This window comes from Lacerta agilis, chromosome 8 (assembly GCF_009819535.1).
Source record: "Lacerta agilis isolate rLacAgi1 chromosome 8, rLacAgi1.pri, whole genome shotgun sequence".
Lineage (NCBI taxonomy): Eukaryota > Metazoa > Chordata > Lepidosauria > Squamata > Lacertidae > Lacerta > Lacerta agilis.
The window spans coordinates 654,284-682,213 of record NC_046319.1 but is presented as its reverse complement, the minus strand read 5'-3'; the positions used below and the strand labels follow the sequence as shown (position 1 = coordinate 682,213).

The window sequence follows — 27,930 nt, the reverse complement described above, 5'->3', positions numbered from 1 at the left end:
CCTTGCTGCTTCCTTGGCTTACTTTTTTTACTGATCAGTGGCAAAATATTCCAAATGAACTGACAGTGCCAATACTCCACTCTAAATCCTAAATACACAGAACTCTGTGTCCTGGCATGCTTTGTACTGGTGACTGGATTCCAGGCCAATGTAGGATTGGTCTTGGGTGCTGCTGAACTTCTTCCCATGAGCCAAGGAGCCACCCAACAGCACAGGCCAAGCGGAGAGGGAGGAGAAAGCTGGCGACACCATCAACTCAGCCCGCTCCTGGAAACAGAGGGCCTTTTCACACATTATGCCGTGGCAAACCTCAAACGTGAGCTCCCAAACCCAGAACTCCTTGTTCAGCTTGTCCATTTTCAGGCCCACAGGCCAAATGCCATTGGTGGATGCCCATAACACAATCAGTCCACAAGTTCCCTGACTGGAGCTGCTCCTGGCTGTTCTGCTGTGAGCTGCCGGAGTAAGCAATGTCTGTGAGTGGGCAGGCCACTCTTTGCCCATAGAGGTTCTGAGCACCAAAGCTTATTCAAGAAGTGGGATGGATTGGATCGTTCTGGTCCCTCGCCAGCTTCAGAGGGTTTTGATGTTTCCATTCTATTTATCTCTGAGAAGGTAGGTGGGTTAGGAATGCAAAGGCAAACAAGGATCTGGCTTGGGGAAGGGCCAAAAAGCTTCCACGTGAAGAAGCTGAAACACGCCCCCAGCCCCAGTGTGGCTTCTGAGTGCATTGCTCCCTCACGAGCCTGTGTAGGAGGCCACTATGAGTCACCAGGGGCAGGAGGGCAGGTGGAGAGCAGCCCAGCCCACTGTGAGCAGCAAGCCCTGCTTTCAAAATATCAGCCCTAGCAGACAAAGCACAGGGCAGGGATGGAGCTGGAGGCAAGGAGATGGACTTTGACTTTGTCAGCGCAGAACCTCAGAAATTTTCTCACATGGCAGAGAAGACTGCTTCTGACTCAGGGCCCTTGACTTCAGTATCTTACACTTCTGTCTGCATTAGCAGATGTTAAAAACCAACTTTCTTCAGAGGCCAGAAGTAGGGGTTGATGTGGGTGAAGCTCAGGCCTCTCCCTGGAATGGGCAAAGCAGAATTCCCAACAATTTTCCTGCTATAGTGGTGATATTTTCTGTGTCCCAAACTCACCATCTCACAGTGGTGCCCCGCTAGACGAATGCCTCGCTAGACAAAAAACTCGCTAGACGAAGGCATTCGTCTGGTGGAAGGCTGCCCCGCAAGACGAATTTGTCTATGGGGCTGCCTCGCAAGATGATTTTTTTTCCGTCTAGCGAAAACCGCGGTTTGCATTGGTGCTTCGCTAGACGAAAAAAGCGCTAGACAAAAATACTCGCAGAATGAATTATTTTCGTCTAGCGGGGCACCACTGTACTTGTGTCCAACTAGGACACACACACACACACACAATGCCAAAGAGGAAGGGAAAAAGCCTTGTACCTTCCTTAACCTGGCACTTCTTTTAAGGAGGCCCCTTCCCAGGTTTGAGAGCTAAAGCGCTGCACCATCTTTGCAGTTTCATTTGAAAAACAGCAGGGGGATTATTCAGCACAAAGCCTCCATCTCTATATATTTTAATTAAAAAATGCAAAGGGACCCTATGCAGTCTCAGTCAGTTCTCTTTTTTGTGGGGGGGGGGGAGAGAAAGAGAGAAAAGACACAATGCAAAGAGGTCTGAGCCTTTCCCTGGGGCCGCAAAGGGCAGGGGAAGCTGCTGGGGGCACCCACCACAGGCAGCAGGGGCTCAACAAGTCCAGCTGTTCTTGCAACCACAGCAGCTTCCAGTGCAGGCACACATGCGCATGCACACACACAGGCGTTCTCCAGCACCACCACACAGCCCATCCAGCCACTTCCACTGTGGGAAAAGTTCTCCACTGTGGCTGTCTAAGCAGTGAGCCAAGCCGTTGCAGCTGAAATAAGGCCTCTTGCTGACGAGCCTCTGGGCAGCACCACCTTGGCCTGGAGCGGCAGCTCAGCCAAGAATGGGCTCCAGAAGGCTGGGAGGAGGTGGAGGCTGTCAGTCCTGCAGCAGCCCCTGCTCCACGAAGCTCAGGAGCGGCTTCGGTCTTCATGGTTGCCCACAACCATTTTGCTGTAGAGCTTCTGCTGCTCTTCCTTGAAGGTGTCCTTCACCTTTTCCCTCTTCAGGCCTCCGTCCCTAGAAAAAGAGAGGGAGAGGGCAGATGGAAAAGAAAAGAAAATTACTCCTGTTGGCTAAAAGCACCAGTGTGCAAGAGGGAACGTACAGCCCGGGCAAGTAGGAAACAAGCAGGAAGGGAAACCTGCACTTGCAAATTCTACTCACAGCCACTGTGTGCAGATTTATCATGTGGCAGTGCTAAGGAGGGAGCCTCAGGCGCATGGGCTTTCCTCACCACAGCCAGCGCCTTCAAGGCTGCTTGGCCCAGTCAGACTCCCACAATCCATCCACTGTGGCTGGCTGCAGAGATGCTGCAGGCTACAGGCAGCTAGCTCTTTGGCTTGTTGGAGGCTCAAGCCACAGCTGAGGCCAGTGCCCATGGTTCTCCCCACCACGTTGGTCTTTAAACAGAGAACATCCTACACAGGCTGCTGCCAAACATGGAAACATTGCTGAAGTCTTTATTCTCCCTATTCTTTTCCAGCTTAAAATCAACCTCCCCACATCTTTTAAAGGGGAAGGAGGCTTCTTCTACTGACATACAGCTGATTTTGAGCTCCTAAAAATGTCATTAGGAAGAATCATGGAATTCTGCATAATCACAGAATCATAGACTAGGAAGGGACCCAGACAGCCATCTATTCCAAACCCCTGCGATGCAGGAATCTTAACATGTAGACTGAGCCCAAGGAAGCTGCCTTATACGAATGCAGACTACTGGCTGGTCTGACCCAGGAATGTCTAGGGTTTTCAGCAAGGGACACCTTCCATCCTGCCCAGACATGCCTTTGGGGACTGAACTAGGGACCTTCTGCAGGCAAGGAAGATGCTCTGCCACCGGGCTACTCTCACGGCCCTTCCCTGAGTGGGCAGAGCTCAGAGGCAGAGCTGTTGCTTTCCAAGCAAAATGTGTCCAGAGCAGTGGGCCAGGTGGACCAATGGTGTGATTCCCACCTTCCCCCCATCCTCACAATCCATCAGCTTCAGGACTCACCACAGGAGATCCACAAGACCCCCTTGCCTAGCAATGGCAGACTTCACCCGATTGGCAAATTGCACAGCATCTTCATCAGGCTAAAAAAGAACAGAGGCTGGTTGGAATTTGCAGAAAGGTGCCTGGTGGGGATGACTGCCATTTCTCTGACAACAACCCTCCTCCAAGCTCAGGTACCCACCTCTCTGGTCATTGGGGGAAGGTACCAGACACTGCAAACTATAGCCCAGCTGGTCATCATCCTGAGCAGGTAAGTCACCATGCCGTATTTGCTGCTGTTAAAAAAGGCATCTCCAAATTGGGGGTCATACTGAAGGACAAAAGGAGGGGAGGGAGGACAAGACAGAGAACTCAACACCTCCTGAAAGCAAAAGAGGTTTATGCCACATTCAACACATGGCAAGAAATATGCCTATATCCCTATAAGGGATTTCCATTTATGATATTTGCATCCATAGAATCGTAAAGTTGGAAGGGAACTCAAGAGGCATCTAGTCCAACACTCTGCAACTACAGAATCCCTGGCAACGTGCCCAGTTTTCACTGTGGGGAAGACCAAGTATGGAAAACCTGCAGAGTTGCTGAAGGCCTAGAACAGGCATCCCCACACTCGGCCCTCCAGATGTTTTGGGGCTACAACTCCCATCATCCCTAGCTAACAGGGCCAGTGGTCAGGGATGATGGGAATTGTAGTCCCAAAACACCTGGAGGTTTGAGTTTGGGGATGCCTGACCTAGAACTTCCTTCATTCCTGGCCACTGGCCATGCTTGCTGGGACTGATGAGAGCTGTAGTTCAAGAACATCTGGAGGGCCATAGGTCCCCACCCCAGGTATAGAGCAATGCAGCTGAAATTCCTCTGTCTGTGTGCCATCATGCAGTGGCCTGCCTTATCCAACTCTTTACATGCTCATGAAAGTTTTGAATGTGCCCCAAACAAATTCCATGGACCTGAAAATTAGTCCAAATGGGCATAGTCTAGTGGGGAATTCTCCTATGACAGTCCCGCTGAATAAATGGGAATCACTCCCAATCATTCCTTGGTGGCTCATCTGCAGGTCTCCCCAGTGGAACGTGTCCAATGTAGAGCCCAAGAGTAAATACTTGTAATGGCATGACAGGCTGAAAGGTTGTGAAAAGTTGCAGAGTCTGTGTTGCACAGTACAAGATTCTGGAACCTCTTGCCATAAGTTCCCAGGACTTCTCAACTCTCCAGCATTCCTGGCTCCATACAGACCACAGTGGCATTATCCTCCAGTCCCCAAGGCCTACCTAGCAAGCTTCAGGGAGCTTTGCTCAATGGCAACAGCTCTCACCTTGATAGCAACAGGATAAACAGTGGCACCGATCTCAAAGCTCCCTTTCTTGAACATCATCACGGAAGTGTTGTTGATGCAAGTGCCTGTGAAGAGAAATGGCTGTTTCTGTAGGAACAGGGATACCAATGGTGGGACAGAGGACTTACCCATGGGGGGTGGGGAAGACTGTGTATTTGTGAGAATGCAGCTTAAATCAAGGGCCTAGCTTTCAATGACGTCTGAGTGGCACATCCAATTTCAAACAGAACGTATTTTCAGTGGTGAACCATGCCAAGCCAAGAAGTTGTGGGCCATAGAGATGCAGGGATAGAGTGGCCTTCAGTCTCTACCCACCCAAGTGGCTTCTTTCTGTTAGATACTTGGAATTCAGGACTGTGTGTCCCTCCAGCCTTTACTTAGCTCTACAGTATATATGTTTAATAGGATTCTTTCACCTGTCCTGTGGCTGGGGCACTATCACTATAGAGAGCCCTGGGACTTAACCCATCTTCCTTAATTCTTGCTTACCTTCAGGGAAAATAAGGATGGGCAATTTATTTTTATCATGAGCATGTTCAGACAGCCTGCAGGTAGAAAGGAGAGAGAGAGAGAGTGTGTGTGTATCACTGAGAGGTACATGCCTGACTGATCCAGAAGATTCCAGCAGCCCCAGCAACCACCAAGCATGCACCTCAACTTCAAATCAGCCAGGTAGCCAAGTCTGCCAACAGTGAGGGCTGCAACTCCCCAGACCATACGCAGCACAACCCACAAGCCTTGCCTGCTGACACTTTGCTGGGCATATGGAGCAGGGACAGATTGTGCACCCACCTTTTAGCCACCAGGTGGCGATCCTTCACCTCGGAGCGTTCAAACCAGACATGGGGACAAGCCTTGACCATGGCCCTCTGGATTACCCCCATGAGCCCCCCATGGACCTGGCCCACCTGAGGAACAGGAAAGAGGTCATAGGTCAGTCAGGGTGTGTGTGTGTGTGGGGGGAGACTTTGGTTCAGCAGCCTCCCATTAAGACAGCCATGCCCAAACATCAAGCAGCTCTACTTGCAGAGGAAGATGCCTCTGTCTGTATAAAACTCTCCACCCCGCAGGAATGCCAAGTGTTAAGGAAGGTGAGAATGTGGGACCTGACTGTTACCCACCCATCACGGAGAGTGGGAGACACCTGCCCTCCCTTTGTCCAAAAGCACAGCGTCCTCAGGTAGTGCTGCAGAGGAACACAGGCCTCTCTTGGCTAAGCAGCTCAGGAGTGTGCAAATAGCTGCAGCAGACCACCCAAGCACCTGACATTCTCCAGAGACCACCAAGGGCACCAAAGGATTCCCCGGTCTGCCTGCAGAGGAGCTCCCAAGGTTCAGGGAAAAGGCAGGAGCAGCGAGGATGCTTGAGGAGAGTTCAAATGCCCTCCACACTCCTGTCTTAGGACTGTTCCTTTGGGTGGTGGGCACATCGTAGCAGCATGAACAGAACCTGCTTCCTCCCCATGGCTGTTGGGAGGGGCACAGTGACAGATTGGTTTAAAAACAACCCAGTGCCACCAATGCTGCCTGACACAATTGGGCAATGGCCCTGAATTTTCAAAAACGAACCCAGCATTTTCAATAAACGTTATGTTCAAGAACCTTCTGCTGCTACACAGTGATCCTCCTCACACACACACACAAGCACATGCCCAGTGGGTGGGGTTCTCCATCCTCACCATAGCATAGTAACCATCACTGGCCAGAATTATGACATCAATCGGGGATGTGTGGTTAGCCACACAGATTCCTCCATTGCGGGGTCTGTTTTCCCTGAAGTTGGGAAAGAAAAAGAGATTAGCCAAAGAAAAAAGAAAAAGCCTGAAGCACAAGCTCTGCCTGTCCTGGGAAAGCATTCAGCAGGGGGCCTCCTTCCATGTGTCCTTCTTCCCCCAGTTTCTGTCCTTAAGGAACAACCAACCTCAGTGCCCTGTCACACAGATAATGGCACAGTTCACACACAGTAGTAGATACAATCAGGTTTTTGTGTGTTCTGAACTTAAAAAAACAAACCAACAATCCTGAAGTTCTGCATCAAAGAAACCTCAGGTCTATGACCCATATAAATTATATTAATTTGTGTCCCATGTTTGCACAATGTATTCTGACATTGCTAAACATGTCATTCTTGGGGGACAGTGGCAGATGACACTGATTATCCGGCTCAAATCTGGGTTTAAACCTTACCTTCAGAACTAAATAGGCCTTGGTTGCCCCTGTATCAGGGGAGTGTAGCTCTGTTACTATGGCTCAATCTCTCACTGGCTTTTGAGACCACTGGATGTGGTATTCCCGAGACTGACTCTGCGCAATGGGCATGGGAGGCGGGGTGCTACAGGGGTTCTATTCCTCCCTGATATTCCTCCCCATGACAGGAGCACTTTAAGAGTGTTCATTCCCTGGCACCTGTGCTAGGGGGTTCCACAGAGCAGTATTTTGTAGCCAATGCTATTTAACCTCTATGTGAAACCACTGGGAGCAGTCCTTAGGTTAGGGTTACCAGACGTCCCCATTTTCTGGGGACAGTCCCCAAATTTGCGAATAAGTCCCTGGACAAATTCCATCCCAGGAATGTCCCCGGATTTCATCTAATGTCCAGGGGAAACGCAGCAGCGGCAGTCTCAGCAGCCCAGAGCAGTTGTGCTCTGGCTGGCTTCAGGAGCTGCTCGAAGTCCCCATATGATGGTGGTGCAGGGGCTCTAAGATGCAGCTTCTGGGCTGCCTCCACCTTCCCTTAGCCCAGCAACTAAGCTGTGAAGGGAGAATTCATGCCGCCTATCGGAGCAGCCTCCCAACTTCTACTTGCGTGCAAGCAGGAGCAGGGCGAGGATCTCTCAGCTGTGAAGGGAGGCTTCAAGCTGCCTATCAGAGCTTGCGTGCAAGCAGGAGGGGGCAGGGATCTCTCAGTTAGGAAGCCTCCCTTCCCAGCTGAGGGGGCGGAGAGCTCTCCGCCCCCTCCTGTTTGCAGGCAAGTAGGAATGGGATTGGGGCTGTCCGATGGAAAGGGAGGCATTGCGCTGTCCGAGCCTTGCCGCCGCTCTCGGTTCTCCTTCTCTGCCTTCCATGCCTGACCCACCGTGCACCGCTTCCCCACCACCACCACCACCAAAGAACCAACAACTCAGGGGCTGCCCAGGCTCATGGAGAAAGAAGACAGAAGCCTCGGAGGAAGGGGAAACATGGCGGTTGAGCTCAAGGCGGTGGCCACCCCTCTTCCACCGCCATCGCTGCAGCATCAACATCCAGAATGTGTGTTTGTTTGTTTATTTATTTAAAGTGTCCCCGGATTCATTGAAAAAAATCTGGTAACCTTAGCTTAGGTGTTTTGGAGCACAGTGCCATTAGCACACTGAGGACATGCAGCCCTGTTTCTCCATAACAACAAAATCAGGAGAAGCTGTGCAAGCTCTAGGCAACTGTCTTTAAAAGCAGAGCAGAACCTGGGAAGTGTTGGGACAGCATCTTTGCTTATGCCTGGCTCTGTATTCTAGAACACAGCTTGGTTGAACCATGCATCCATGTATCTGGTACTTAGAGCGGATACTGAGGCCATGTGCTGATTTAATCAATAAGGCTTTTGGGATTTCCATTTTTTCATCTGAGGGCAGGAGTCAGGACACAGAGATTCATCAGGCACCCTTGCTTTTGACTTTCACATTTCTCTTGAAGACCTTTTTATGCCAACAGACCTATGCAGTTGCTTAAAATGTCCCTTGAGTAGCCAGTGATTTTAATAATAGCTTTGTTTTGCTTCAGCATCTTTCAGTGTTGCTGTACTGATGTTCTGCTGATGCGTTATTTCAGAAGACATAAGGAGGAGCTGTAAAGGCACTGACTGCACCCTCTGACTATTGGGATTCTTGTTCAACCACCTTCCTGGCTTCTCACATTATCAGACATTCTTTTTGCAGCCATAAGATCTAAAAACTTGTTCTCTCCTCTTTCCTTTTTTTAAAATGAAAGCCACAGAAATGCAGCCGACACATAGGCTCCAGTCAACATCCCCCCTTTTCTGGGCATGTGTACTACAACCTCCCCCCATCCCCTCCATACCGGTGGTGGTAGGTGATGATAGCTGTGAGAGCTCGCACACAGATCCGGTAGCACATCAGATGAACATGCCTGCTCAGGAACTCTTTGCACCTAAAGGGCAAACACCTGATTAAATCAAAAGTTGTTGTTGTGGCCATTCATTCATTCATTCATTCATTCACCACCCTTTTCCCTAATAGGTACTCAGAGTAACTTGCAGATAAAATAGGAACAGCTAGAAAATAGAAAACAACAATAACTATAAACTGTAATAGAATGCTTAATATTAAATATTAAAACTATGTGCATATGTTTATTTTAAAAATATATTAAAAACACACTATCACAACAGCTAAAACTTTGAGGTCTCTGGGAGAGTAACCATCTATGTCTAGGTGCCCCTGCTTTTCTCAGAAAACAGCACTTACAAACCTAAAGAAAAGAGGAAAACACACATCTCCAAATGACCACATACCAGGCAACCTTTAGTGCCTCCCTCTGGAAGCAGCTGGCTTTCAAAATCACCACCCAGATAGGACTACATGAGGGAACAGGTGGCAGCATGGCTTTAAAAGAGAAAACCACAGCCACCCTTTTCTTCTGATGATCCCAATGGGGAACGGCTCCAAATCCAGTGGGTGCAGACAGAAGGATCCTGCCATTTCCTGGACTGGCAGCTTTGGTCAATGGACCCACTTTTAAGAAAGGGCTGGAGCCTGCCGTGTGAAGCCTGTGCAACAGCAGCCCTGTGGCTGGGGTGCTTCCTCGCAAGTTGCTTTTTGCACAAGTTGCACACATGCAAAAAGAGGGAGATCTCAGGGAAGCCGCCTTTGAACTGGTGTGACTCAGGAGGGTTGGGGTGAAAGGCAGAAAGGCTCCTTAATCCCAGTACCCGAAGCCAGTTAAGAGTATTTCAGCACCTGTTTGCAGGGGTCCACTATTGAGAACTCACCTTCCGTTGGGCAAATAACCCACCATGGTTGTGCCAGTCACCAAGAGGCTAATGCCAGTGAAAGCCAGAGCTACCCTGCAGAGGGGTGGGGGAGAGAGAGATGAGAACCCTGAGGAGGCAGGACCACCAACTGCACTGGTACCCCAGCCACTGACATAGTTTCACCATGGGGCAGGGACAACATGAAACCCTCCCAGATGTTGCTCAGCTACACTCCCATTGTCCCTAAGAACTACTCATACTGGCAGGAGCAGATGGGCATTGGTGTCCAACAATGGCTGGAGGGCCACAGGTTCCCCATCCCTGGACCATAGGGAGCCCCAGATGCAGTGTGGCCATCACCCTGCTCAGTCTTCCCTGGGAGAGGCCCCAGGCAGTGTCAGGCCCTACCTGAGTGGCAGGAGGAAGCAGTAGCGGATCAGGACACCCAGGCCCCAGAGGACTGTGAGGCGCAGGCTGATGTAGTGGAAATTGTAGTTGGTCCTGCTCAGCAAGTTCCAAGACTGCAGCTCTTCCGCCGAGAAGCGCTTGGTCACCTCATCATCCATGATGGTCTCAATGCCCTTGCGGCAGAAGTAGAAGATGTCAGAGAGTTCAAACTCGGGGGCGTCCAAGGCCTTGTTGCTACCACTCCGCCGGATCTCTTTGATCTCCTCCTCCAAGGAAGTGGGCTCCTTTGCAATGATCCCTGCAGCAGACACACAGTGAGGGGAACGAAACCCGGCACACACACCCTCCTCCCTCAGAGAGACCTCTTACCATTCACATAGGGCTTATAAAGTGGGTGCTTCTTCTCTTTGGCCCCACGCTCAATCCTCAGCGTTGCCCACTGCAAGACAACAGAGCAGAAAAAGGAGAACCCTATGAATCACACGCAACTGACCTGGAACTCACTCCTGTGAAATGTGGCAAGGGACACTCACACAGATGGCTTTCAAAACAGCTGGACAAGTTCAGGGAAGAGGACAGGTGGACCAACCACCAGAATGAACACAGCAGAGGCTGGTCCATTAGGGTGAATGGGGAACTGTCCCACCACCCTCAGTCTGCTCTTAGCCACCCCTGGACCAACCTGCCTACAACCAAGTCAGTTTCCTCCTCCTCCATCACCACTGCCTCCATGTTGCCCTTGTGGCACTCAGCAGAGAAGGATGGGGACAAAAGTAGACTGACTTGGCTCCGGCTCCCCCTTACTAGTCGCCTCCCTGCCTTCTGCCCTACCAATGGGCAAAAGTCACATCTTCATTTAGTAGTTCACCTCTGAATACCAGATCTTGGAGATAAATAGGGGTGGCCGCTGGCTTCAGCACTCGCTTGTCAGTTTTCTGGATGCATTGGTCGTCTGTTGTTGGATGAGGAACAGCACAATGGGTCCTTCGTCTGCTCCAGGAAGCTCTCTCTTAGGTGTGCAGGAAAGCAACCCCCAGCAGTTTAAGCTGGTAAGACTGTGGGTGGCTGGGATAGGACCTCGGAAAGCCACTATGAATCAGGGTGGGCAACGCCAGGCTAGCTGGACCAGTGGTCCATCTCTGCAGAAGGTAGCTAGATGTCTCCTCACTCCCTCAGATTTGGAAATGCTCCATCTTGGCAGCAGCAACTTAGAGGAGAATGGACAGGACACAAGGCTGCTTTGCCTGGTGGGGTTTTTTGAGCTCCCTGCTCTGACAAGGGCAGACCTGGCCCCTCATAATAAACAATGGCCTGTCTCACAGGCAAACAGGATGCTTTCACTGGTTGCTGGTTTAATCTGGTTGTGGATGCCTTTCTCTGGCTATAGTGCCTGGTTTGTATTGACTGTTTTATTGATGGCAATTGAAATGCTATTGTTGCTTACTGATGCTTGTAAACTTTCTTTCTTTTTGGCAGCCCGTTTCAGATGCTGTCCTCTCAGAAAAATACAGCCCATGAAATGCTTAAAATAAATAAATAGAGATATCCCAATCAAATTCTGGGAAGGATGGGACTGGAAAAACAATCTGTGGACCTGGATCATAACAATAGCAGCCTGTGGAGGCTTCCAGCCCACTAAGTGGGAGGCCTGAAAAACAGGAAAGGGCTGTTTCAGAGTCAAAGCTTTTCCAAAGCACCGCATTGGCCCAAATATAAGCCGCACCTGAATATAAGACGCAGCTTTAAAATTGGAGGGGGGGGGGGGAGAAAAAATACCCGAATATAAGTCGCTTCCTTCCTTGCTGCTCCTGGCTGCCCCTGCATTGTTGGCAGCCTTCTCCCTTCCCAGCCTTGGGGGAGGGGGAGGGGGACTATGCGCAGGGCTGGTGCCGCTGTTTGCCACGGTTAGAATTTGGGGGGAAAGCGAAGCTTATATTCAGGCCAATACGGTATTTGCTGAAATAAAACAGCAAATCCTTGGAAGTTCAGGAAAGAGAAAATCATACATGCACACACATCCTTTCTCCAGTTGACTTCCAAGTTACATGAGGAACAGCAAGAAGCCAGCTTAACCCAGTCAGGGCCAGAGCTCTGCTTGCTGCCTAATGCCGTTGCCAGATTTTGCCTACTTGACCTCTGGAACTGACGTGAAGCAGACAGCTGGTTGCGGCAGAAGATGCACTTCAATGTGGCTCATGCAGGGACACCACATCCTCTTTGGCAGATTGATACAAAATGGGAAGTGCCACCCTGCCCTGCCACTGCTCCTGCCCACTCACCACCCCCTCCCCATACCTGCCACCGCAGCCACATGCGCAGCTGGGCACCGCCAATTTCAAACAAGATTGGGCTGGTTTCGGTGAGATCTAGTTCAAAATGGCTGCAGTCTTGCCTGAAATTGGCGTTGTTGGTGGCAATTCTTCACCACCACTGACGGAGGCAGTGGGGCATCCCCAGAAGTGCCGCCTGGGGGGCTTCTGCCACCTGAGGCAGTGACCTCCCCCTGCCCAATTGCTGGGCCAGTTCTGGGTTCATGCAACCTAGCCAGGCAAAGTTCTCCTAACCTGCCACCACCAGTGCTCCTAATTTTCTGCCCCAACCAACCACAGAACAAGACACGACCCTCGGCAGCTTTTCAAGTGATTGCCTGAAGCCAGCTTCATTTCCCCCTTATGCCCAGGTCAGCCTCTCCCCTCCAAGGCACCATATACCCACACAACTGGACTCCTGGTTGCCTTCTGTTTCTCCTCCCTGCTGCATTAGTACACAGCTAAGGACTAAAATATTTAGGGCACTAAACTTGCACCACAGGCCCAAACTCCTCCCTTGATCAATGGGCTTTTTCTCCACCAAAGTCCAATGGAGGAAGCACACAACCATCTCCCAGGCTGAGAACACTGCAGCATTTCTTGATATGGTTCTGAAATGAGGATTCTAAAACTGGTTAAGACACACTTCTCAGAGTTCAGAAGAGTCTGCCCAAAGCTTCCTCACTGAAGTGAAGAGAAAGCTGCAATAGTGACCCACATGCACTGAGCCGGTGTAAGCCAACAATTAAGCAGGGTCAAGCAATTCAGAACAGGGTATGCAATTGGACATGCCTCTCTCTTTGAACCCCTCACCTCTAAACATGTTTAAAAAGACATTTAAGAGCATCTGTTGTGTGCGCCTGTTACCAACTCGGGTGAAACTGAGCTCAAATGGTGTTGATGTTGTCTACTGCAGAACACTTTGATTTGAAATCACTTTAGAAATAGTAAATGTAATGCTGAAACCAGCTGACAGAAGGGCTGAAGAGAGACAAGAAGAGAAGGAGAGAGGAGGGTGCGCTGTAAGCCTCAGCTTGTTCACTAGATGGAGTTAAGGGTATGCCTGTGTCAGCCCAGCGCTTAAGAGCCTGGCAGAATTAATGATCAGAAACAGAACAGGAGCACACAGGCCCATGGTGTGCATTTAGGTTCCAGGGGATGTGGAACTCAGGGAAACAAAAAAATTGATGCAGAGCAGAGGCACTTTCATCGACTGCTCTTCTCTCAATTGCTAAACTCAACACGATATATGATTTGCTTATGCAAGCACAGCTGTTCACACAGCTGCCCATCACGAGCAGACCGGGGCGGGAGGGGTGTGTGTGTCTGCCTCCCAAACCAATCACAGCCCATACAGAAAGTGATCTGGACAGTGTCAGAGAGGAGCTTGTGCCCACTCCTCCTTAGGGAGACCCTTTTGTGAAAGATGGTCCACAAAGCCCACCCTAGAAAAACTGACGGCAGTGCTAACAGGCTGTTTGACCCTACCCTCCGACCTGGAAACTCTCCCCCCTTGCCAATGCACGGGGAAACTTTGTAGTTACTTATTTAGTAGCACTTTGCACCTGCTCAGGGTCATCTTCGTTGACTCCGACGTCATATGTTCCAGGGCTAAGTCTTGGCATTGACAACAGCTGCTAGAGCCAGCCCTAGAGCAAATAAAGCCCTGCCTGAATGTCGATTGCAAAGCCTGCTGCTGTCAAAAAGCTCTGAGTCACCCTGACTGCTGACACATCCCATCCAGTGGAGGGTATTAATTCTTGCTGCCTTCCACTCACAGCAACATCAGGAATCTTGACTCACCTGGAATATCTGCAGCAGGGTTCTCATGTAAAGGCGGCGGATGCCAAAGGAAACTCCAAAAATGGCTGGCACAATGATGAAAACCAAGAGCAGAGTGAAGAGTACGGTCAGGGAAATGCCCAGCAGGTTAACCACCAAGCTATCAAAGGGCAGTAGTAGGAACATGGCGAGCGGCAGGCAAGGCGAGCGCCCTGTGGGATCCTGAGGCAGGCAGAGAGAGGGTGCCTGGGCAGTCAGCCAGTTCTCGTGTCAACCAGTGGCAACTTTGTGTGTGCAGAAGGTCCCTGGCATTTCACAGGTGCCATTTCAAAGTTCACTCCCTTCCTCCAACAGTTGTGGGGTGGTGAGGAACCCCCATGATCCAGTTTGGAAACAGGCAACAAAGCAAAGAGAAACGGCAAAGGCTTAATAGTAGGAAGGTCACACGAGGAGTGCCACAACAAAGTGCACCATGGGCAAGGAGAGATGTGCTCGGGAGCAGCTCCCAGAAAGCTGCGAGGATGAAGCCCCTCTGAGCTGTCAAGGGCATGAAATGTCTCTTTGCCAGGCTGAGGTGAGCTCCTTTTCTTGCCCAGCATTAGGAGGAAAGCCTGGTGGGCTACAGAGCTAGAGCTCTTGCCACTGAGACGCAAGGGCCAGCTCCGAATGTCTCATGTAGTCTGTAGCAAGTGTCATTCCAAGGGCGTCTGGGTTCAAGTCACAACTGGCAGGTGCTTCCTCTTCTTTGGAAGATGCTCTGTGAGACTGCAGCCTTCACAGGTCTCAAACACTAGGGGAGGAAAGAGAAAGGGTCAGGCACACCACGCCACTGAAATATCAGAACAGGAGAGGGGAATGTAAGATAAGGAGAACAGAGTCACCAGTTCCAGGACAGCAGAGAAGGGGAAGCTGAAGTGCCTCTCACTAAAATGACAGCAAGGGAAGGATCAACTCATCCTGCCAGTCAGATCTGTGTATTGTGAACAAAGGTCCACTAAAGTTACCAGTCCACAAACGTTGCTCCCAGCTTGTCTGCTCAATGATATGCTACTCATTTGTGGTCATAAAATGAAATGAAGAAGACCTAACTTTTGGTCAACCTCCCTGCTTAGTTGGCAACAGGTGATTCTGACTGGCGGGGATGACCAAGCAAGAAGCAATTTACAAGCCTAGCACATTAACATGCAACTATTTTCAAAATGAAAGCAGTAACCTGTGAAGAGGGACAGAATGTGTTCTGAAATGGAACATGCTCTACTACTTTATTTTCCCGTGTGTGACGATTTCCTTTTTCTAAAATTGAACTGTTTCACAAAATAGGTAAGTAACTTGATGAATGGAGACAATATTTATTTTTTAAAAAACTCCTGTAGCACACAGGATGCATCTGACAAAATGGGCATGAGTCCATGAAAGCTTATCCCATAATACAACTGTTAGTTTTTAAGGCACCACAAGATCCTGTTTATGCTGCAAGAAACTAACACAGCTGCATTCCTGGAAATATTTATTTACTGGAATTGTATGTACATTAATGACACACACACACAGATGTTCTAAACACAGGAGTCCAAAGTGTCTAAAATTGTAAAACATATCTATAAAAGCAATAAAACAATACTGTATCATTAACACCATTTGTAACACTAGAGAGGTCAACCACCAGCCTTTCCCAAAGAGCCAGGTTTTAACTAGATGGCAAAATGGATATAGCAGGTATGTCCAACAGGTAGATCACTGGTAGATCATGGGCTCCCCCCAAGGAAGCTGAACAACTGTGGCTCCCCTTAAAAAAGCTCAACATTTTACCTCCTCTCTGAAAAAAAACTCAACAACTTTGACCTGACCCCCCCCAAGGACCTTCCTCCTTCCTAAAAAAAAGCTCAATGAATTTGACCTGAACCCCCCAAAATGGGGTAGATCCCTGCCAGTTTTTAACTCTGTGAGTAGATCGCAGTCTCTTGGGAGTTGGCCACCCCTGGGATATAGCATGGGGAGCCCCATGGGCTTCCTTGGAAAGCATTGGTACCATAACGCAAAAGGATCTGCTTCCCAAACTCACCCACTGCCTGTACTTCAGTGGTGGCAGATAGCAGGACCTCAGGAGCTGATCATCATCAGGGCAGATGAGCCAATGTCCCTTAAGGCAGTGTTCCCCAACCTTGGGCCCAGGCCCGTCTTAGAGGGATCGGCCGCCCTGGCGCAGCGACCCCTCGGCGCCCCCAGCCTGCCGCCTCTCCGCCCGCCTCCCTCCCGCGCTGGCCGCCCCTCGGGAGGGGGGGGGTGAGCGGGGGATGAGGGGCGTGGCGTTAGAGCAGGCGCTCGCGCGCCGGCGGGCGGAGGATGAGGGGCGGGCGGACGGGCGCTCGCGCACCGGCGGGCGGGCTGCAAGCCACCCTCGCATCCCAGAGCCCCAGCTGGAGTGCTGGAAGGTCGCGCAAAGCCCCGCGCCGCTTCAGCGCTCCAGCTGGGGCCCCTGGGGTGCCCGGCGCTCTGGCGCGCCGCGCCACCGGCCTCTATGGATGAGACGGCTCTGCTTGGGCCTCCAGCTGTTTTTGGACTACAGCTCCCATCATCCCTAGCTAGCAAGGCCAGTGGTCAGGGATGGTGGGAGTTGTAAGCCAAAAACAGCTGGAGGCCCAAGGTTGGGGAACACTGCCTTAAGGCACCTGAGTCCTCAGTCATTTAAGTGGAGTCCTAGCACTTGGAACTGGGCCAACAATGTCACAAATTGAGCATTTTCAAAGCTGTAATAAAGATTTTTCAGGTTACTGTCCTTCGGGTTAGGATGTAGTTAGGAAGGCCCAGACCTGCCTCTTGTTATCAGGCAACTGCCTTCATTGTCTTCTTTTTGGAGCCTGATGAAGACATTTGTATGTAGACAAGCCTCCGAGGGGTCTAGAAAGCTTGTATGAGTTTTAATTTGTTCAGTCTATTTTACTGTGGCTTTAACTTTCTGTTTGTCTTAAATTATGGTGTAATTTTTTTAGTGATAATTTTATTGTTTTATCTTTTTGTAAACCACTTTGGAGTTTTTTCTACAATCAAACAGTAAAATTTATGAAATAAATGAATAAATACAGAGGCAGGCAGATAGACAAATACCACAAGCATACATATATATAATCCCAACATGCTAAATCAGATGCTAGCTGAATTAGGGCATCATAAAATTTCGGAGTCAGACTTTCCCAGAATACCCACATCGCTGAATGTATTGTAATGGAAGTAGCATTCATCTGAAAGGCTTGGCCATTCTGAATCTAAGGGAGCAGTTGATGATGTTATACTGCTGAAGCAAAGAGGTAGCAGGGGTCAGCAAACTTTTTCAGCAGGGGGGCCGGTCCACTGTCCCTCAGACCTTGTGGGGGGCAGGACTATTTTTTTGGGGGGGGGAATGAACAAATTCCTATGCCCCACAAATAACCCAGAGATGCATTTTAAATAAAAGGACACATTCTACTCATGTAAAAACATGCTGATTCCAATTTAGAAGGCGATTGGGCCGGATCTGGCCCCCAGGCCTTAGTTTGCCCACCCATGAGGTAGATGGACCTGCTTGAATAATGTGAGACCACTGGGAGACCCAGGAAAGCCTCTTTAGCATCTCTGAAAAAGCAGAGTGTAATAAACACTAATTTAAACACACTATTACTCTAGCCCAGGTATCTGCCCCATCAGCACTTGCAACGCCAACCAAGCCTAGAGGCAGGACGGAGATGCTACAACTCTCTCTATATGAATTACTGTATTTTAATATTTTGCTGGAAGCCACCCAGAGTGGCTGGGGAAACCCAGCCAGACGGGCAGGGTATGTATGTATGTATGTATGTATGTATGTATAAATAAATAAATAAAGTATATAAAACCCCTGACCAACTCTCCCATTTGCCTAGGGATCATACCCTGGCACAAAACACCCCCGTCCCAGGCAGTTTGAACTGACTGAGTAGCTATTTACACCAAATCCAAAGCCCTACAAAGGCCACAGACTCTCTTTCCAAAATTTGGAAACAGTCAAACAGTACTTTGCTGCTCACTCAGAATTTTACTCACAGAAGCTGAATAGAAGTCACAGGGGGAGGTGGTGAAGAACCGGAGCTCTAGCCCAGGAGACTGTTTATTAAGCAACATCCAAGGGGTGTTTTGTTTTTTCCTGGGGGGGGGGGCAGAGAAACAGGAACAAGAGGCTCCAGAGAGAAACTCACCACTGGCTGCCCTCAACTGGAACAGTGTCTGATCTTGCAGCACCAGTGGAATGGAACAACAGTCAAGAGCATGTATACCCAGCTGGGGTGTGTAATCCCTGCAAAATGTTCCAAGAGATTCCATGGTTCATGCTGGGAATGACGAAATGGCTTCCTCCATGTGGGAAGCATCACTGCCTGAGAGCATCAGCCTGATTCTAAGCAACTGGCCATTTGTACTTTGGCCACCTCATGAGAAGAGAAGACTCCCTAGAAAAGACCCTGATGTTGGGAAAGGTGGAGGGCACAAGGAGAAGGGGATGGGCAGAGGATGAGATGGTCAGACAGTGTTCTTGAAGCGACTAGCAGTGAAAGAGAGGCGTGCCTGGCGTGCTCTGGTCCATGGGGTCACGAAGAGTCAGACACGACTGAACGACTGAACAACAACAATGTATTCCCAAACTGATTGACTAGAAATGTGCACCTGATACAAATAAGCAGGAAAGCTGACTCAAAATTATTTTCACTGAAATATGTTGATCACAACATCATCAGAACGGTGTGGTCTCGAAGACAGAAAGAATCAAGAGTGGGCAAACTTCCAGAGACATTAAGTTTCACTGTCCCAGTTGAGATGGCAGCGTAGCAGATTTTCAAGAACAGAACTTTTCAGCAGGCAGGTCTCAGCAGCATTCTGTGCGATTCAAAAACTTTGCCATACACAAAGCGGGGGAAGGAAGCAAAGCAAGAGCAGACAAGAGCAGGATGTGACAGTGATTAAACTCAGACATATTCACTCCCAGCACAATTTTGGCTTGCGGAATGGAAACATTTTCTCACTGGTAATTGTAGACTTGAACAGCAATGCTTGCTACCTAGGTTCCTGTTGTTGTTTTACATCACTATCTGAAATATGCACTAGTATCATAATAGGTTCTGTTTCAAGTAATTTTCCTTCCAGGTTGCATTGCTCAGAGCTCATTTAAATCATTACATTTATCATCAAATAACCACAAATACATATCATTGTTGTACTACACAACTGTGGCAGATAAGAGATAGCCTACAAAGTTCTCCCCATCATGCTCATTAATGGAAGTCAGGGAAGTGGTCAATGAAACATAAACCTCAATGGATCACATTAGCGGTCCCTAATGAGTGAGGCAGCAGTGATATTATATCAACATGCTCACTTTTGTGACAATTAACCTATGGAGTTCAGTACTATCAAATGGGATGACACGCACTGGCTTTAAAAGAGGATGGTTTATTATTACCGGTAATTATCCTGGATCTTGGTTAGGCTCTGGTGCAAGGCAGTATACAGAACTGACTTAAAATACACATATTTTATATGTGTCAAAAATCTGCATGGGTTTTTCTTTAGAAATCAAAACCCTGCAAGAGCTGCCAAGAAAGGAATTGAAAATATGTGAAGCATTTCACTGCAAAACTAGATGGATAAGGCAGCACCTAAAATTTCAGTCCCGTCCCCCCCATCAGCTCTGGGCAGCACTAAGCAGGATGAGCTTCAAAAAAATCTCAACACTCGACACATATGTCCAGGGCACATATCAACACCTCCTTCACTGTTTATCTGTTCCATTTGAACTCATATGCCTTTTGCCTTCCCTTTAAAAATATAATAAATAAAATCCACACATTATTGTCAAAAACCAAGCACCTGGGAAGCTCCCTCTTTCCTCTCTTCCAGCATGATTGTGAGGGCTTGTCCAGAAAACTCCAGAATGAGAAGACTAAGGAGTTATCCTTATGCTATAATCCTTACCCCACTTACCTAGGAGTAAGCCCAGTAAGTTCAATAGGACTTACTTCTGAACAGATATCAAGGATTGCAGTCTTTAGTTTTCTAACTTTGGGTTTTGTGGAAAAGCCACCAGTCAGATGCAACAGAATAGACTTCAGCAGAACTATCACCATGAGTGCCAATTTGCCCCTGGGGCCGTGGGTGGCATGCAGCATTGCAGCATGCATGGCGCTGGCACTAACATTTGTGAGTGCCTGGCCCTTTCATGGGGGATTTTGTGGGTGCTTGGGCACCCAGGGAGTTGGCACCTATGACTATCACAACATTCTCTTCTAAAAAGCCCACCTTCAAGATCGCCTCACTTGAATTCCTTAGAATTTTGGAGTTGGAGGTTAAGAGTTCCTTTCACAGAGAGACCCCTTTATGAGGAGAGGCAGATATGCTTTGGGGAAACTCCATAAACTTCAGTGGGATTCACAGAGAACCTGATGAACAGCACAGTCCTATGCTGACTGTCCCACAAAGCTCAGTAGATTTATTTCCTTGTAGAGTTTAGGAGTGCAGCCGTAAAAGCCTTAAATAATTTCCTTCACCTCTAGCATTCCTTGGAATCCAGTTTTGGACATCTGCACCTGTCATTTCCCATGTTGCTTTCTGTGGGCAATTAATGTTCAGCTACTGCAATGACCTAAACTTTAACCAAAGGAAGTCCTTGTTTGAGTAGCTGTCTGAACTACATTGCAAAGTCTAGTTTTTATACTTCCGGTAAAAGCAAAGTTGGATCCTCCTTGTTTCTGTGACCTCCAAGGTACATGAATGCTCTGGACTGCCCCCAAGCCCACTAAGCTTCTGGTTAGCCACTAACCTGGTATGCAGTCACATTAAATTAAGTAAAAGCCAACTTTCGTTAATGTGAACAAACCACAAACAGTAACCAAGACTTGTTCTTGGCTGACCTCTCATGGTTTGCCACGGGGACAACAAACATCAGGGACGTTATGGCAAGGCAGACTATGGCCTGTTCCCCAGCAGCAAGGCAGTAGGGGAGGAGCAGAGCAGAGGCACAAGCACATGGTTCACTCGCATTCACTCAGTTTACTCTTAGCTATGGCTTCAAGTGATGTATGAACTGGGTCAGTATGTGAAGCAGGATGCTGGATAGGCCTTTGGGTCTGATCCAGCAAGGCCCGTCTTATGTTCCTGTTAAGAAGAGTCAACTGACTGGTTTGGGACCAAGGGTCAGTTTAAGCAAGAGGCTTCCAGACTGCCTACTTTAACAGAGACCTTTCCAGCCTAACTGGTTTGCTAATGGACACTCATACATCCACCATGGAACTTGCATGTATTGCAGGATTTTCTGAAAAATGTCTGGGGTGCCCTACTTCATGCTGGTGGCTGCCTGAGCCTTGCCAAGAGGCCATGTGAACTGCCAGGGGGCCTATCCATCCACTGCAGCTGGGAGGAATGGAAAGCTGTCTTCCAAGGAAGCTTTTTGCTGGTGATAGGACTTCCCTGTGTTTTGATCATGGACTACTTCTGGACTTTGTCTCACACTGTATCTGTGTTTTGCCACGGGACAAACCTTCCGTTTTGGATTGCTGCTGTAAGTGGACGTGGGGCTGCTATGTTTGGTTTCATCTGAAGCAGGAGAGAAACCAAATGTTGTTGTTCCTGAGACTGAGGACAGTTTTATTTCTGCTTGGATACAACTGAATACTATTTTGACTAAAAATGACAGACTGAACATTTCAAAACTGAACTGATTTTAACCCAATTTGGCAGGATTACATAATATAGTTTACTTGACAGCCTGAGAAGGAAAATACATAATTTCTTTTCAGTAAGAAACCAAAAAAAGTAATTATCCATTTATAAGTCTCAGTATTTTTTGGTTTCTTAGAATTTCTAAGCAACACGGTGTATTGTGCACTGGTAATGAATAAAAGGTATATTATTAAGTAGATGGTTATTGGAGGGGGGGATCAAGGAGCCAACTGCTGCCCATGCCAACTGGCAGTAGTTCTCCAAAGCCTTAGGGAAGGACACATGCAGTCCTCCCAGTAAGATGCTTTAGCTTGGGGATGAGGTGCCTGTGGTCCTCCAGATTCTGTTTGCCTTGAATAACCATCAGAATAACCATCAGGATGGCTAGTCATAAAAAAGATGGGAGCTGTAGTCCAACAATCACTATCCCAACTTGGACTGAAAATGCCAGGAACTGAATCTGTCAAATTGTACACACAAAGGATTTGTTGTTTCCCCGAGCTCCCCGCCATCCGACACTGGAGTCCTGTTATAATTGCCCCTTTTGCACTGAAACCCTAAGGACACTTACTGGGGAATATTGAACACAGTGGAATGCTACTTCCACATAATTATTCATAGGTTTTAGCTGTCAAGTTACTTGTCTGACTCGATATTCCTTTAGGAAATGCTTACCAAGCCTCCAATGGTCTTCTACCATGACTTACAGACATGTACTTCAGCCTTTCAGGGAAGGGAGGATTTATTTTTTTTTTAAAAAAAAAATTGAGTAAAATATTTACACACAGGATTTCTCCATACCTGTGAACCTCAATTCTACCTTCAACAGATATATACAGTATACTGCCCTGAGACTGCAGAGCCGAAGGAAGGTACACTGTGCTCTCATCTATGGATTGAAATCTAGGGACACTGGGATATTACAACCCCTGCCTCCTAGAAAGAACACATTATTATTAATTATTATAATGCAGGGTGTGGTTTAAGTTTGGCCCAAGACCTGAAGACGTTGAGAACTTCATAGGGTGGTGTGTATGCACACATGCAAATGGAGTACCTTCAATAAATCTCCAAACAGGGAAGTTTTTAAACTGTGATATTTTAAATGTATTTTAATGTTTGGTGGAAGCCGCCCAGAGTGACTGGGGAGACCCAGCCAGATGGGCGGGGTACAAATAATAAATTATTATTATTATTATTAGTATTATTATTATTATAATAAACATCATCCTCATTCCCCCAGTTTGTAGGTAAAGAACATCTATGCACATGCAAATGTTAAGTGCAAACCATTAAAAAATGTGAATTCCCTGACAATGCTTGCTACTTAGGCCTCATGCAACTTAAAAATGTATCATCATTTTCCTGCCGTCAACAAGTTCCTGGCATTTACTTTAACACATTTTTTACATAAATGCACCTACTGGTATATAATGAGGCTGTCACCTGATTAAACAGTTGTTCAGAAAAAGTATGATTGTTTCATTCAGTTTTTACGTGACGCACACATGTCACAGCAGGCATCACCTTAGAAGCAGCATTATCTCCTAAGTGTGAGAGAATCCTCCTTGCTGCTAGTAGATTTTGGAAATGCTTGTTTCTTTAAAAGCACCACAACCAATCTGCTCCCCAGTGACTTGCAGGCCTCTCACACTCTCACAATCCACTGTGAAGCCATAGCTCAGCGACAGAGCATCTGCCTTGAAAGCAGAAGGTCCTGGGTTCAATCCCAGGCATCTCAAGGTAGGGCTGGGAGAGACTCGTGCCTGAAATCCTGGAGAGCTGCTGTCAGTCAGTGAATATTGTCCGAGAATACTGAGCTAGATGGACCAATAGTCTACCCCACTGATTTTACTGAGAGAAAAGTATGAGCTACAATTGTCCTCAAAATAAGCCACAATGAACTCAGTGGAGCTTATTTCTGAGTTGATATGCACAAAATTGTGTTGTAGAGCCACATTCATACACACACTTCCCTGGGAGTAAGTTCACTAATCATGGTTAGAATTATTTATCAGTAAACAACATATTTATTCCTTAGAAGGACTTGCATCCTGCCTTTCTGGTCCAAGCTTTGAACTGCTAGAAATAGCTAACAAAATATATTTTGAAATGCAACTCTAAAATATAAAAACTGCGTACAATTAGGCTGCAAATATTTCACACACTAATTAAGTAGACTCTGAAGCACTTAACTCTTGAGTGTGGCGTACCTGTAATTATTTGTGTACTGGTATATTGTAACAAGTACAGCCTGCAACAAAAAGGTGTAGCATGGTGTTTTCCAGTTCCTTGTTTGAGTCAAGACATCCCCATCTGTTCTCCGTTCCATTCTTCTCCTTGCCTAATTTTCTATTTCCCCCTCCAACTGTCAATCAACATTCCACACCCATTGCGTATGCTCAGTCCTCACTGGCCTGTTTTGGGATTCATCCCCTATCTCTCAGTATTTTCTCCATTATTATTATTATTATTAGTAGTAGTAGAAGTAGCAGTAGTATTTCTGCAAATCTTGGCCTTTCACCCAAGCCTGCCAATAACGGCATCTTAGGTGTGTTTGCCCAAATAAGGACTCACAGCCTGAAATGCAAAAAAGATAGGGAATCACACTAATACATATTCTAATGTATAATACAGGCCAACACACACAAGTATACTCAGTTCAGCACCTGAGATCTTCCTGTCAACTGAGTTTCCATGGGTGGATGCAAGAACAAGGCCTTTCTGGTTGTGGCACTGATGCTCTGGGTTGTTCTCCCTAGAGCTACTTGCATGTCTCTGCCACATGGACAGCTGATGTAATACATCATATATAAAATATATAATATACACATATACACACACACTATACAAAGTCTACACATGGCTAGCCTTAGGAGAATTTGAAAGACTGCTGCTCAATCCTACACACCTAGCAGTAAGTCCTACTGAACTCAAGGAGATTTACATCTGAGTACACATGTATAATGTATAAAAATAAGAAATTATCCAAGCAGTGAATAGAAAGCATATTATGAAGCATAATAAGAACAAAACATATTAAGCAATCCTTTATTACACTCCAGCCTGCATTTGGGTGCTTTTAACTGAAGTTTTATCTGCTGAGACTATCTTATTTTAATGATTTGGGAACTGAACATTGCTCATTGTTTACATGGTTTGATTATATGCTGTGTTTTAAGTGTGCTGTAATTCACCATGCAAGTGGCTTTCAACCCTGAAAAGAGGGCTAGAAATCCATTAATTAATTGTAATCCCCCCCTTTAACAAACTGGCACCAACCCCGTACATGGTACTAAATCACCTACATGCACATTGTATTTCATACACAGGGTGACTGACATCAGTCATCATGCAAGTCAAGAGTGCTGCATCAGTTCTGGGAGGGTGTGGAGGGGAAGAGGGAAGGGGCAAGCTGGTGGGCAGTAATTAATAATGTAGTAATTATGATTAATAGCAAGAGAAACTAATGATTAATAATGTGATCAATGTCATGGGCAGTGCTTTGATTCGATTCCTGCTAATAACCACAACAGACCATATAGCTATGTTGGCTCATAAGGGGAAATTCTCCAGCACCTTTGGCCCAAAGGCTCACTCACACCCAAGGGTACCAAGGCAGGAGCAGGAGATGGGATGTTCCTCCTCCTGCTGCTGCTGCTGCTGCCGCCCTCCCGCCCCCTCCGCGGCTTCCTTCCTGCAAGGCGTCGAGGGGCGAGGAGCTGCTATGGAGCCCCCCAGGCAGAGGCTGCCCCCTGCGGGGAGAGAGCGGCCGCAGCGGACAAGCGCGATTCCCCCGAGGCGGCGGTGGACGGTTTTTGCCCGGAAACCCACACATTGAGGAAGTGAATAAATGGCACCACGAGCAGATCCGAACGGTCAGGGCTGGGAGCTGGACTGAGGCCCGGGAGAGCCGGGTTCGTATCCCGCCCGCTGCTCAGCCTCCAAGCCCCCCCCCCCCTCCTCCCGCTGACCTACCTCGCAGGGCTGTTGTGAGAGACGCGCGCGCCCGCCTTCAGCAGAGGAAGAGCAATGTACACGTGTCAACGTCACGCAAGCCTGGCGCCGTCACGTGTGAATGGCTGCCCCGCTCTTCTCCACGCGCTCGCCCAGCCGCCCCGTCCCAGGCGGCCCGTCAGTCGGCCAGGCCCGACGGAGGCGGCCGGTGAGGGAGCCAGTGGGGGGGGGTCCTCCAGGGGAGGGGGCGTGGTCTTGGTGGAATGGGCGGGGCACTCACCTGCCTTCGCTCGCTCGCGCTCTGCCCCTCCCCCAACTGGTCCGGCTGAGGTGAAGGAGGCGCTGCCGCCGCCGGAGCCACGAATCGCGAGCTGGTGCGCCTGCGCGCACAAACCACCACCACTAATACGTCACAGCGTCACCACCCAGGGAGACTCTCAGGCACCGTCGAGATCCGCCTTTTCGCGAGGCGGCCAATCGGCGGCAGCTTTTCCAGAAGTGCCGCGAGCGTCCAATGAGAACGGTGCAAGGGTTGAGGGAGGACTCAGGGAGAAGGGGCGTCATATTGTGTGCGCGCGCAGCACGTCGAATACTTTTCCTAACCCAACTCCTCCTCCGGAGGACACGTCGTTCTCCCGCCGCGACGCAAAAAAGGTGGGCGGGGCGGAGACGTAGCGCGAGTTTACGCAGGCGTCGCAGCACGTGCCTTGGAAACCCCGCCCCCTCCTCAGTAACCGGCCTCTCGCGCCCAGGCTGTGGTTGGACTACAACTCCTATCGTCCCTTGTTAGGAGGGCCAGTGGTCAGGGATGGTGGGAGTTGTAGTCCCACAGTCGCTTAATCGAATCATGGAATTGTAGAGTTGGAAGGTACCACGAGGGTCACCCAACCCTTCGCAATGCAGGCATCTTTCCCCCAAGGTGAGGGCTCGAACTCACGACCCCGAGATGAAGAGTCTCATGCTCTCTACCTGCTTGCTAAGCTGGAAAGCCAAGTTTGAGAAACATTGGACGCGTTTGCCCATTAAGGAGGACACTGCACTCTTAACGTGGTCAGAGGTGCTGTTGCTCCTTCCCGTATGGAGCCTCGGAATTAACGCCGAAGCCTTCCAAGTCAAGCGACATCACTGCCTCTGACAGAAGCTGCAAGACATCCCGGAGTCCTCCATTGGGATACTTAATATTTCGGATGCTTTCCTCCCAGAATTTGCAACAACTCTGACCATGGGTGATACTGCCTGTGGCTGAGGGGAGCTGGAGTCAAACAAAATTGGGGAGAAACAAAATCGAAAATTCTTTCTAGTAGCACCTTAAGAGACCAACTGAGTTTGTTCCTGGTATGAGCTTTCGTGTGCATGCACACTTTTTTCGTGTGCATGCACACTTCTTCAAATTGGGGAGGACATAGTTTCTCTACCCCTGAGTTAAAGGGATACTACATATCAAGGCATTTCCGTGCGCTGCTATGGTTCGCCAGAAGCAGCTTAGTCATGCTGGCCACATGACCCGGAAACTGTACGCCGGCTCCCTTGGCCATTAAAGCGAGATGAGCGCCGCAACCCCAGAGTCATCCGCGACTGGACCTAATGGTCAGGGGTCCCTTTCCCTTTTTACATATCAAGGACAATCTGGGGAGAGGATGAGAGCACTATTAAAGGATTAGAAATGGTGCAAAACCAATTTCTCAAGAGACTGTTTTCCCTACTCAAGGAAACAGCATCCGAACTCTTACACATGGAATGTGGGTGGCCAATATTAACTGCAAGAGCTATTTGCGCCTGTTTTAATGAGCTGAAAAAACTTGTTATGCAGAATTGGAGAACAGCCGGTGGTGGAAATCTAATGCTCAACGTTATTTGAACTCTTATTATTTCCATAAAATAGAGGAGATTATATCCACAAACGCCAACTAAGGGATTGGTGCCACTGGACAGAATGACTACATGATCTGCAAGCAATTAAATCCTCTAAATGCTCTCCTAGGTTTCCTCTTCTAAAAACGGTCCATTTTAGAGCCAGTTACCTGACAAATCTCTGGCCAGCCTCACTTAGATTTGCTTTTGCTGAGCTGCATTTTCAAGTTATGCCCTCCACCGTCCTGGACAGACAACAGGGTACCGTACGAAGATAAGACTCTGAATATGTGGGCATCCGCAGCTGGAAGACATCTTGCACTATTTATTATATTGCTATTTACTATACCTTGGACCCAGGAGGCAATTTCTCACCTTACAGGAAATTTGTCTCTTCCCAGACAGAGAAGGTGCTATGGTGTCTTAGTGATGCAAATGCTTCAGTGACTC

General features: G+C 48.4%; 1 protein-coding gene across 3 annotated transcripts; it reads right to left on the bottom strand.

The window, feature by feature from the left end:
* Positions 1–1,568: 1,568 nt before the first annotated feature.
* On the bottom strand, positions 1,569–26,014 carry GPAT4 (glycerol-3-phosphate acyltransferase 4). 3 transcript variants are annotated; one of them, XM_033158980.1, is made up of 13 exons: positions 25,910–26,014; positions 13,975–14,743; positions 10,232–10,301; positions 9,863–10,160; positions 9,473–9,547; positions 8,542–8,631; positions 6,168–6,261; positions 5,282–5,397; positions 4,979–5,034; positions 4,469–4,554; positions 3,335–3,463; positions 3,154–3,233; positions 1,569–2,177 (listed from the first exon to the last, which is right to left on the bottom strand). In XM_033158980.1, the coding sequence occupies exons 2-13, from the start codon at positions 14,137–14,139 to the stop codon at positions 2,069–2,071; spliced, it is 1,368 nt and encodes a 455-aa protein (XP_033014871.1). In that variant the 5' UTR covers positions 14,140–14,743; positions 25,910–26,014; the 3' UTR covers positions 1,569–2,068. The 3 variants fall into 3 exon arrangements, with proteins under 3 accessions (XP_033014871.1, XP_033014873.1, XP_033014872.1); XM_033158982.1 differs by lacking the exon at positions 25,910–26,014 and adding an exon at positions 25,651–25,816; XM_033158981.1 differs by lacking the exon at positions 25,910–26,014 and adding an exon at positions 18,010–18,088.
* Between the last annotated feature and the right edge of the window lie 1,916 nt (positions 26,015–27,930).

What these genes read in the sequence shown, in the direction of transcription:
- GPAT4 (XM_033158980.1), bottom strand. Translation starts at nt 14,139, where the DNA reads ATGTTCCTACTACTGCCCTTTGATAGCTTGGTGGTTAACCTGCTGGGC. An exon ending in TTTATCCTGTTGCTATCAAG is followed by an intron (nt 3,464 to 4,468) that starts GTGAGAGCTGTT and finishes TTTGTCCTTCAG; the next exon opens with TATGACCCCCAATTTGGAGA. An exon ending in TTCCCCCAATGACCAGAGAG is followed by an intron (nt 3,234 to 3,334) that starts GTGGGTACCTGA and finishes GTTCTTTTTTAG; the next exon opens with CCTGATGAAGATGCTGTGCA.